Raw genomic sequence first — 12017 nt, 5'->3', positions numbered from 1 at the left:
CTCCTTTTTCCCCATAAGAGTCACATTTTACGAGGAGCAAAGGACAGAGGAGAAAGACTGCAAATGGGGAAAGAAATGGGAAAATCAGAAGCTCTGTTCTGGCCCCTGGCCATAGGCACGTGTCCAAAGTGACCCAGAAGTCTGGGGTTGGAGCTTCAGTCTTTTGTTTTTGACACATATGATTGTGATGGTGATGATGATAAATTACCCACAGAATCCCTCAGTCAGTCAGTGGAAGAACCAGGATTTGAATTTGGGGCTTCTGAATCAGGGCTAAATTCATTGCACCACACTGCCTCCCAAACAGAGGAAAATCTTTGGGCTTCTCTGTGAGGGGACCTAGATCACTCTTTTTTTTTTCTGAGAAAAACGGAGAAAGAAATGGCAAACCAGTCCAATATCTTTGCCAAGAAAACCCCAAATGGGGTCACGAAGAGCTGAACATGACTGAGATGACTGAACAACAACAAATGATCTGAGAAAAGTGGCCAACACATCAGACAGAAGTCGAATCCAAGAAACATTTCAAAAGCTGTCAGACCAAGGAGCTGAATGGAGTAGAATGAGGGTTTTTAGATCCGACCTGGGATTCCATTGGCATTCTCCAGAACACTCAGGGAGGAAGCTCTCCAATAAAACAGAGTGAGATCTGCTCTGTAGTTTGGCTCTACAGAGCTCCCTGAGGTTCTAAAAAATTAAATGACTCATTAAGTCACTATGGATCTAAGGCAGGAACTGAATGCAGACCTTTCTGATTCAGAGGCTGGCTCTCTGTCCATCATGCAGTGCTGCCTCTTGAGATGAAATTTAATTGGGATGATTATTGGATTTATAAAACCCAGCCTCAGAAATACAGTTAGGGGCGCTGGTTCACCTGCAAGCTGATTCTGGGCCAGTGGCATGATCTGTCAAGGTGTATTCTTGAAGCTGAGACACCATGGCTGCCATCTTCTGGCTTTGTCCAACCACAAGCTGCTCTACAGATGCACGATTCCTGTTTTTAGACATCACCATCTTGGAAAAATACTGGTTACTATAAAGATTCCAGAGAAGACCAGGTAGTAAAGTGAAGGATCCTGAGATCATCCCTTCTTTGGAATCCTTATTAAACAGGATCTGGTTTTGTTGAAGGAACCGGGGGTGTCGAACAAGGGGAAAGAGAAGAATAAAGTCTTGGAGAGCTTTCTCCGAGGGCAGTATTTGGAGATAAGGGATTTGATTTCTTCTGCTTGGTTTGGACCAAGAAGAACAGCTGGAAGTTCTCTAGCATGGTGTGAGGACATTTCCCAACAATCAGAGCCAGGTTGGGCTGCTTCAGAAGGGGAGGAGTTTCCCCTGGACCTGAATATCTCTAAGCATGGGCCATCTCTAAGATGACCATTTATCAGGGTGTCCTCAAGAGGATTCTTGTTCCAATATGGTTGGATTCATGGCTGAAGAGCTTTCTAAGAGACTGGGTGATTTTGAAGAATTGCAACTTCTGATCTCTTCCTTAATGACTCTTTCTGGAGTCATTATTTCCTGAGTCACTCCCTCCCAGACCCTCAATTGCTGCTTTGTACTTAACTATGCACTCAAACTACCTTGTGTGTATTTTGTAGCCTTTGTATCTTTATTGCATTCTCTGTCCTTATAACCCCAGTGCCTAGCATACAGAGGGTGCATAATTCTTGTTGGTTGATCACAGAATCAAGCCATGCTCTTGTAGTTCTCCATAATTAGCAGGCCTTGTTTCCATTTTCTGTACAAATGTTTTAAAATTGGAAGCCGGTCTGGGAGAGCTCCCATGGCATCCATGTGGCCTTCTTTATTTTTTTTTTAATTTTTTTTATTAAAGCTTCTTTATTTTTAAAGCATATGCATGGATAATTTTTCAACATTGACCTTGCAAAACTTTGTACTCCAATTTCTCCCTTTCTCCCCACCCACCCTTAGATGTCAAGTAACTCAATATATGTTAAACATGGTAAAAATATATGTTAAATCCAATATATGTAAACATATTTATACAATTCTCTTGCTGCACAAAAAAAAATCAGATCAAAAAAGAAAAAAATGAGAAAGAAAATAAAATGCAAGCAAACCACAACAAAAAGAGTGAAAATTCTATGTTGTGGTCCACAGTCAGTTCCCACAGTCCTCTCTCTGGATGTAGACAATTCTCATCATCACAAGATCATTGGAACTGGCCTGAATCATCCCATTGTTAAAAAGGGCCCATGTGGTTTTCTTTAGACAATTCCCTTTTGCTCTTCTCAGTGGACTTGTGGCTTTGTGCAGCTTCATAGTTTCATTTTTGAGAGTTTCCCATCCCTCCTTAGCTCACTTCCCCTTTAGGATTTTAGGCTGGGGAATCCCATTTATGCTTATCTCCTTTGAAATCTAGGGGATGTCTTTTTAAATTTTATTTTATTTTTGCTCAAGCAATTGGGATTAAGTGACTTGCCCAGCTAGGAAGTGTTAAGTGCCTGAGGTAGGATTTGAATTCAGGTCCTCCTGACTTCAGAGCTGGCGCTCTATCCACTGAGCCACTTAATCACTCCTCTAGACTGTGTGGCTTATTTCACTCCCCTGCTCCTAGGGGGTCCTGCTATCTCTTTAAGCCTGAGTTTCCTCCTGTGTACAATGAAGGATCTGGGCCAGAAGCCCTGTGTCCCTTCATCAATGGAGGCTTCAGTCCTGTTTGCTGTGTTTGCAAGGGTCAGATTATGGTCCTGTGAGGGCTTTGGGAGACAGCATTTGGCTTCCCTCACAGGGTCTGCTCTACCTCTTCCTTTTCTCTCTCTGCAGTTCACAACCCTGCAAGGCTCTTGGGTGAAATGTCCCTTTGCGGATAGAAAATTTCCAGGTAATTACCCAGAATTGGGGCCATAGCTCAGTGAAGGGTCCAAAAAGGGAGGTGGAGGGATGGATGCTCCAGCTCAACGAGGGAACTCACATTCTCCCTTTGTTTCTGATTATTTCCATGCTGGCAAATTAAATCTTGCAGTATTTTTCAGGTTCAGGGATCAGCACTCAAAGAACATTTGTTAAGGAGGAGTACCTGCAGAGCCCTAATAACTCAAGGCATGAGGGGGAACTGCAAAGTCAAACTGAGGCTCAGTTGCTGCCTTGGGAGAGCTCCCGGTCTTGTCACCTGCTGGACCTCCCCTGGCCAGGACTTTCTATTGATATTTTGTCCAAGTATGGGATCCCCTCGGTAGAATGTAGGCTTCTTGAAGGCAGGGGATCGGCTGGTCTTGTTTCTCTAGTTACAGCTCCTAGCAAAGTGCAGGCCCTCATCGTTGCCCCATAAACGTTTGTTGGATCATGAAACACAAGTTTTAGGACATAGCAATAGAGCAGTAGGTCACCCAGGGATGTCCCCGCCAATAAGATGGATCAGAAAAGGCTTCTTGGAGGAAGAGGCTTTGGAGCAGAATAAAGGAGAGAGATGGTAGGATAGAGGGATAGGGATGGCGTTACCAGATTTACCTTGGAGACTTTAGCCCATCTCAGGCTCTGTGCATGGGGAGAGAGTCCTGGGGGAAAGGGAAAGAAGAATCCAGGGCTTCGGGCCAGAGATGAGCAGAAGGGTTGAGCTCTAATGTGGCAGGAGCCCCCATTTGTGCCTTATGGCTGTGGCCCTCATGTGAGGATCACCTTGGGCTCATTATCAGGCTGGAAGATGAAGATCCATCAGCTGCCGGACAAGCTCCGGGCCTTCTTCATCTCAAAGACCCCGGCCAGGTTCCAGGTGCGGCTGTGCAACCGAAGCAACCCTTCCCACTGCCATGTGCTCAAGACCATCTCTGTGACTCCACAGGTGAGCTGGGAGGGAGTTCAGACCCAGGGGACCGACATCTTGGAGCACCCACACCCATGGTGTCCTAACTTGGAGACTCCAGGAGCCTTCCAAGGCCCTCTGTCTGCAGGAAGCCTTCCCGGATTTCTCTGGCCCAGGGGATCAGTAATCTCAGGGGCAGAGCGGAGAATGTATATGCTGGAGCTTGGGGGGTTAGACCGAGCACCTGCAGAGGGACCTGTGCTGATCCCCTTGCCGGCACCCAGAGCCAAGCCCGGGTCATCCCTGCCTCCCTATATTAAAGCAATCAGGGGAGGCTTCCCGGGGAAGGAGACTTCCTGAGGAGGAGTGCTCATGAGTGAGTGTAGCTGCATGTGGGCAGACAGGGTGTGCTGTGGCCCTCATGGCTGGGTCTGTGGCACAAGCTGAGTCCTGTTACCATCATGGAGCTGCCGAGCTGGGTTTAGTATCCCGAGGCAGCTGGGAGCTGACAGCTTGGGGATTGATGGAGGAGGAGAGGAGAGGCTGAAGCTGCTCCGGGAGAGGTGCCTGACCCACCCATCATGACTGCTTTTCTGTGCCCCAGGGAGGTGCAGATGCCACGGGCCACATTGACATTCCCGAGTCGGAGGTCTGCTCCCCAGATATCTGCATACAGGTGGGTCCCCTTTCTTCCTGGGGTTGAGACAAGCCCCTGCACCTAGGAATGGGCCCTGTAGGCTGCTGTTCCCCACCTGGCAGATCCACCTGGAATCAAGGGGGACTCTGGGTAGTGCAGGCCATTTATTCATTCATTCCTAATGTTCTTCAAGTGCCTTCTGTATGCAGAGCCTAGTGCTGGAGACTGGAGGAGATAGGGAACTTAGCACCCCAAGTTCTCTAGTTAGAGAACAAGACTCAGACATGGAGACATAGGCAACATGCATATGATTAGATGAGTTTTCTGAAACTGAGGGAGCTTGGGGCAGACAGAGCCAGATGTGGTAGGTGGTCTGACCCACCTTGGCAAAGATGGGGCATCCATGACTGAGTTTGCACTGCAGGTGTGCCACCTGGGCAGGGGGACGGCAAGGGCCGGACACCCAAGGCCGGGCAATCTCTCCTTTGGTGTCCTTTGGTGACGGGCTGGTTCCCTGTCTTGGATCTGGTGGGCTGAGGCTTGGTTCGGAAGCAAAGCCCTTCCTTGATGGCTCTGGAGGGGGAGGGTAAATCTTGCTTCACTCATCCTTTCCCAGCCCCTCCTGGCTACACAAAAAACACATAAACAAAAAATATCCAGGAACTTCATTTATCTGAGCAAACAGAAAGCTGAGAAATTGCTGAAATGGGGATATACCAAAGAATATATAACAATGAGACCTCAGCTCAAACCAGAGAGAGAGAGAAAGAGACACATAGAGAGAGACAGAGACAGAGACAGAGGGAGGGAGGGAGAAAAAGATTGGGGAGGGGGAAGAGATAGAAAGAGATCTCAGCTAGAGGAGGACCATTCTAGAAGTCTCAAATATTTCAAGCAAGTTCAGAGATATGGGGCCAATGTGTATCATTCAAAATTCTCTGTGTGTCCTTCCTTTCCTTCTTCATTCCTCCTTCCCTCCCTCTCTGTCTCTGTCTGTCTCTGCCTCTCTCTCTCTGTCACTCTGTCTCTGTCTCTGTCTCTGTGTCTCTCTTTCTCTCTCTTACTCTGTCTCTCTCTCTCCCTTCATTTTATAAAGTGAGAAACTGAGGCCCAGGAAAGCTCATTGATTTCACATGGGGGTAAGTGACAGAGGCAGCATTTTTTCCAGCTGTCTCTGTGGGAGTCTGGGCCAAGGCATTATAGTCAAGTTATCTATCTATCTATAGATCTATATCTATATCTATCTCTTATCTATCTACCTATCTATGTATCTATCTGTGTATCTATTTATGTATCTATATATCTACCTATGTATCTATTTATCTATGTATGTATCTAGCTATGTATCTATATATCGATCTATGTATCTATATATCTACCTATGTACCTATCTATGTATCTCTCTATGTATCTATATATCTACTTACGTATCTATCTAGCTATGTATCTACCTATGTATCTATGTATCTATCTATGTAGCTATATATCTACTTATGTATCTATGTACCTATCTATGTATCTATATATCTACCTATGTATCTATCTATCTATGTATCTGTGTATCTATATATCTACCTATGTATCTGTCTATTTATGTATCTACCTGTATCTATCTATGTATCTATACATCTATATGTATCTCATTTAACATTTACAACAACCCTGTAAAGCATGTGCTTTACAGTTGGAGAAACTGAGGCAGAGGTGAAGTGACTTGCCCAAAAGACATGACAGTGGTGAGCTCCACAGAGCTGAGGGGGAGGGAGACAGCCAAAGGCAGATGGCTATTCATCCAGCCACCTGATTGAGTGTAACTAGGTATACCTGGGTTCTAGCCCCAGCTCTTTAGGCTGAGTGAAGCCCTCTGCTCCTGGATGGGGATGGGACACTGATCTGTCCCAGGGAGTCACCGTGGCATTTACTAAAGACTAGAAGTCCAAGGGTAAGAAGCCCATGGCCTCCTGAGGTGTAAGATGGTAACAGGAGGTATAGATACCAGATCCCTGGTTGAGGGTCTCTCCTCAGCCTCTGTCATTCTATTAGGGATCCAGCAGGGATCCGGGGACCATTTCTAAGGTTCTAGAGGATTTCCTGCCCTGCCCTTTGGACCAGAACAACGAAGAAGCGAGGAGCATGGAGCTCCAGCTCCCTATGCCGTCTCTCAGCCTCCCCCAGCCCAGAGGATTCCCTCCCTCGCCTGTTCTGTCCTCGGGCTCTCTCCTGGCACGGAATGGGGCCTGCCTTGTGACATCTCAGATGGTTTGCTGCCAGAGTCTGGCAGGAGAAGAAAAATAAGAGCAGTGGATGCCAGAGTCAGGGTCCAAAATAATTTTCAGGCCAATCTTTGAAATCATTGATAGTATGATGAGCTGAATCTTATAAAACAGTATTTAATTCAATCAACAAACACTTAGTAAGAAATCAATGTAAAGTCCTTTTTGGTTCAAAAAGTCATCTGTATAAATGAGGGTAGATAGGAGTTTGGGGCCCAAACATCTGGGATTCCTTGAAGACTCCTGGGCACACAGTGTGGCCACAAAGGCAAATCTGGGCTACATTAAAAGAGATTCCATGTCCAGCATCCCACTGAGGCTCAATGGAAAGGGAATTGTCTTTGGAGTCAGAGGTCCTGGGTTCAAATCCCAATTGCCACCTACGATCTGTATCACATAATTTACCTGGACTCCAGCTCCTCACCTGTAAAACAAGAGGGACTGTGCGCGGAGGCTTCCTTCCAGCCTCAGACTTCTTGGTACTCCAGGGAGGCAAGCCATTATCAGACCCCGTCTACCATCTTGGACTCTGTTCTGGATGCCACATTTTAAGAAAGGATGCAATCCAGAGAAGAGTGATTAGATGGGCATGAGCCCACGGCCCTTGAGCATCACTGGGAGGGTGGAGGGCTGGTTAACCTCCAAAAGAGCAGACCGCAGGGAGGGAGTGCTATCGGTCTTCAGGTAAGGGGCTTCCTGGAGAAGTGGGATTAACTTTGTTCTTCCCCAAGGGGAAGAACTGGAGGCAAAATGTCACCCCGAGAGCTGTCCTAAAATGTGGGGAGTGAGGTCCCCTCTTTGGAGACATCTTCAGGAGGAGCCTGGATGACGGACCACTTGTCAGGGATGTCAAAAAGGGGTCAAGTAGAAAAAAAAACCTCGTTGTCCTTGAAGTCAGGCAATATCCAAGTTCAAATCTCTTCCATCGCTTACCCAGGACCTCTGATTCCAGAGTAAGTCATTTCCCAGCTGGACTTGAGTTTCCTCCTGTAAAATGGGGACACTCATCATACCTGTAAACCTGCCCTCACTGGGTTTCTATAAGGATGGAAGATAATCATGATAAAGTCTTGGAGAAATTTGTATTATGGTTTTCTACAGAAGAATAATCATCTTCATTGGGTCTCTACAGGGCTGGAGGACAGATGTGGATTATTCAATTCCTGTACAGATGTGTGACATCAGATGCAGTGAGTAGAGATGTGGGACTGTGGGGTAAACATCCCAGGGTTCCCCAAGGGAGCCCTTAGTTGAGTGGATAATAATGCCCTGCCCTCATGGAGCCCCCATCTGAGATGTTCTCTTGTCAAGAAGCCCCCATCTGAGATGCTCTGCCCTCAGGGAGCCCCGTCTGAGATGCTCTGTCCTCAGGGAGCCCCGTCTGAGATGATCTATCCTCAGGGAGCCCCCATCTGAGAAGTTCTCTTGTCAGGGACCCCCCCATCTGAGATGCTCTGTCCTCAGGGAGCTCCTTTTCTGAGGGGAGACACAGTCTAGCCCTCAGGGAGCCTCCTATATGAGAAGGGGGGTGGGAACAGCAGGGAACAGCAGTGAGCACCTGTTCTATAGAGATCTGGAAATGAGGGCATATTCCCATGGTCCCTGTCCTCAGGGAACAACAGGTTGGGAAGGGATGTCCCCCATTCCTAGGGCATGACTTCTGGGGGTGGGAGGCCTGATCAGATCCTAGGGGAAGACTGGGCCTGTGTTCTGAGCTCAGGAAGACACATCCTGGGTGAGGGGCAGCCCGAGGGTCCCAGATAGCTTAACCTGGGCTTTCTGAGGCTCAGACCTCTGGAACCTGTGGTACATGAAGAAGTTCTCAGTGCTGTGAAAGGGCCTGGGAAGGTCTGGGAAGATCCCTTGTTCTTCCCTTCGACCGCTCCCCATGTTTCCTTAGACCGAAGGGTTGCTCCCATCTACCGTGCCCTCCATAAGATAGAGACTTCTTTTCTCCAGGGACGGCTGGGGCTCAGAGGGTTCAGTGAAGACCTGGCCTTCACTGGCAAAGAGCCAGAAGCCTCCCCTGGGATGGGAATCCTATGCTCTTCGGTTCAAAGGAGGAATGGGAAGCAGCAGTGGGGAGAGACAGTGGGCACAGGAGGGGATTTGGGGCAGGGAGCAGCACAGCGTGGGGTCAGCGGGCCCAAGGCACAACCCGCCAATGTCATTTATTAGCCGGTGAGCCCCAGGTCTTGCCTTTTCCCTTGGTACACAAGGAGCAGATTGCCCTCCTTGATCTCAGACGTCTCTCCCAACATGCCTCAAAATGGGTCTTAGACCCGGGTACCCGGGTCCTGGGGAGAGCAAAGGGTGCTTTGGTTGTCGGAGCACTCGGCTGAGGGGCAGGAGCCCTAGATGGGGGACCCCGGCCCTGCCTGGCTCCTTTTGCAGCTCCATCCTGCTCCCAGCAGCCCGGCATCTGCCCCAGCAGGCCGGAGGTTGCTCCGGGACGAGCAGATGGGAAGAAAGCGTCTGACATCTGGGGTGGGCGTGGGGCTGGCTCCCCTCCAGAGCGGGACCATCTCCCCAGTGCAGGGCTCAGGGCTCACCCTCCTGGCATGTGCCAGCCCAGCCCTTCCCAGCCCAGCCCTGGGGAGCTTGTGGCAACCTTTCAAACCTGCAGGAGGGAAAGGGGGAACAGATCTACGTGCGCCTTCCCTTGTCCCTGCTGGAGGGAGGGGAGCAGACTCGGGAGATGAGGAAGCAGGGAAGGAGCCGGGCCTAGGACGGGACAGGTGGGAGACATCCACAGGGGGCTGGAAAAGTTGACTCCCGATCCCCCCCAAAGTCCGTTCTCGATTCCACCCCGTGTTGTCCATGCGTTTGGCAAACTCCCAACCTCACTCTGGCTGTAGAGGAGTCCACTAGTGCTGGGGTCCATCTTCACCAAGCATCAGTCCCCATTATTGATAGGCCCTTCCAGAGCCTGAAGTCTCTCAGTCAACACTTATTATGCGCTTATTTAAGGGTAAATGATGGGCTGGGCGCTGCTCAGAACTCTAGGGATACAAAAAGGGACAAAAGGAAATCTTACCTCCGGAAGCTCAGTCTCCACTGACTTGAAGCAGGAAAAGAACAGAGCCCAAAAGGACCCAGGCCAGGGTTTTGTGATTAGTTTTTGCCAGCAATCCCTGAGCGGGAGGAGGCTCTGCAGCCTCCCTGGGGTCCCTGCTCCAGCCAGAGCGGGCCTCCCGGGCACCTAGCCCCGGCACTTCGGGCATCTGGAACCGATTGCTGCTCGGTCCGCCTGGGGATTTTGACCCCAGATTTCACCATGAGCCTGTGTATTTGAAGCCCCGGGGGAGTACAGCCTCATTTCCAGAATTGTTTTTCTTAGAACACAAGGTTCTCAGATCGGAGCCACGTCGAAGGATGACAAATCCTGACCTTGAGAAGCCCCATCCAAGGTCCCATTCAGCAGGGGGAACCGTTTCCCTGGATCCAGGAGCTACCGGGGTCTCTGCGGCCCAGGGGGACCCCCTCCCCGGGTCACGGCTTCCCTGTGAAGCCCGCCATTGAGGGGGGACAGCCCTTCCCAACATCAAGCCTGAACTCTCCGCTCTGTAACATCTCCCCTCCCCTCCTGGATCTGCCCCTAAAGAACACAGCTGAGGGCAGCTACAGGGCGCAGTGGATAGAGCCCCAGCCCTGAAATCAGGAGGACCTGAGTTCAAATCTGACCTCAAACACTTAACACTTCCCGGCTGTGTGATCCTGGGCAAGTCACAACCCCAACTGCCTCAGCAAAAGCAAAACAAAACAGAACAGAACAGGGCTGAGCCCTTTCCAGCCCCAGGCTTCCAAGTACTTGCAGACAACTGCCAAGTCTCCCCCAAGTTTTTTCTTCACCCTCAACTTCCCAGGTGCCAAATCTTTACAAGAAATAATCCCCTGGACTAGCTCTGGATTCCCAATGTCGCAATTTAAACGTGGTGCCCAAGGGGGAACAGAGTCCCCTAAATGCACTCCGACCAAGGCAGAGTATCAGAGACAGCAACTCCCTTCCCCTCTCCTGGATCCTCTGCTCTCTCATTACAGTCATGTTTTCCTGGCTACCTCATTTCACGGCTAGCATAGTGTTAAATCCGCAGCCCACTGAGACCCTCAGATCTTGGTCACTTCTTTCTTCCCTTTTGGGGACATCCACATAATACACACATACCCAGATGCTTAGGGACTCCTCCATAAAGCCGGCCCTCGCCACAGAGATGAGCAATAATATTGATCTACTCAATCTTGAATGTGAACGGTGCCCAGGGCCTGACCCCAGGGAGCTGCCAGGGTGACGGGGAGGGAAGGAAGGGGAGCAGCCCTCCCAGAGCCTCCATTTGGGGGGTGCAGAGGGGCAATCCCCAGGCTCTGCCCTCAGGGAGATCTCAATTTTTGGGGGGTGCAGAAGGGCAATCCCCAAGCTCTGCCTTCAGAAAGCTCTCAATTTTGGGGGGAGTACAGAAGAGTAGTCCCCCAGGCTCTACCCTCAAGGAGTTCATCATTAAGAGGAGATGCACAGAGATTAGTAGGACCAGACAGGGTGTGACTCTGAGTTTAGTTTAGGGTTCTGACTTGAAGGCTGGGGATCCCCCTCCCCAGGTTCTGGCCTGGCCTTAAGCAGAGCTCTCTCCTCTTCTCCCAGACAATTCCTCTAAGAAGAAGCACCGAGGGCTCCCTAACTCTCCTCTCAGCATCCACAAGTAGGTACCCAGGACTGGATTCTGTTGAGGGGGCAAAGCTGGGGAGGCCTGAGAACATTGGGATGGCTTGGAGGTGCCTCAGCTGGGGCAGGGGCTGTTTGGACCCATAACCTCCCTGAGAGCTGCCTTCATGAAGGCGGGGGAATGGGGGAGCGGTGCCCCACTAACTCAGGGCTTGGGGTAGGGCAGCCCATTCATTGCCACCATCTTCAACTGTTTCTGCAGGTGGGAAGGAAGAGTTCTCGCTTCTCCGTAAGGATGGAGGCCAGTGTCCACCTCCCTTGCCAGTGCTCATGTCTTCTAGACAGCCCCAGAGCATCCTTTGCCTTCTCCCAAGAACTCCTGCTAGCTGGGTGGTTCCCAAGGATGCCAGACGCAGGCTGTAGGCAGGCTTGGGCCTCCTCACCACCAGGACAGTGGCCCATGGACTTCCAGGTGGTCTCTGGGACTTGCTGTTGTCCTGATTTCACTGAAGGGCTGAGCAGACTCTCCGAACGCCCTCTGATTCTTCCTCGCCTGTTCCCCTTCCTGTCTACCTCCCATCACCTCCCGTCTCCCTCAGCTCTGACGCTGAGGAACGAGTCTCCATTGTCACTAGACCCCGGGGCAGGAGCTCTTGAACATGATTGCTGCTCCACCCCAAGACT

At 50.1% G+C, this 12017-nt stretch overlaps 1 protein-coding gene across 1 annotated transcript in view; it reads left to right on the top strand.

The window, feature by feature from the left end:
* The window catches only part of IL17REL (interleukin 17 receptor E like), a 48964-nt gene extending 37216 nt beyond the window's left edge, over positions 1-11748 (top strand). Inside the window, exons 12-17 of the mRNA XM_031937834.1 lie at positions 2791-2848; positions 3660-3805; positions 4371-4442; positions 7809-7866; positions 11313-11370; positions 11596-11748. Coding sequence (XP_031793694.1) covers positions 2791-2848; positions 3660-3805; positions 4371-4442; positions 7809-7866; positions 11313-11370; positions 11596-11626 — 423 coding nt within the window. The 3' untranslated portion in view covers positions 11627-11748. The remainder of the gene's footprint in view (positions 1-2790; positions 2849-3659; positions 3806-4370; positions 4443-7808; positions 7867-11312; positions 11371-11595) is intronic.
* The last annotated feature ends 269 nt before the right edge of the window (positions 11749-12017 follow it).

Source organism: Sarcophilus harrisii, chromosome 5, assembly GCF_902635505.1.
Source record: "Sarcophilus harrisii chromosome 5, mSarHar1.11, whole genome shotgun sequence".
Classification (NCBI taxonomy): Eukaryota; Metazoa; Chordata; class Mammalia; order Dasyuromorphia; family Dasyuridae; genus Sarcophilus; species Sarcophilus harrisii.
This window is presented reverse-complemented; position numbering and strand designations above follow the sequence as displayed.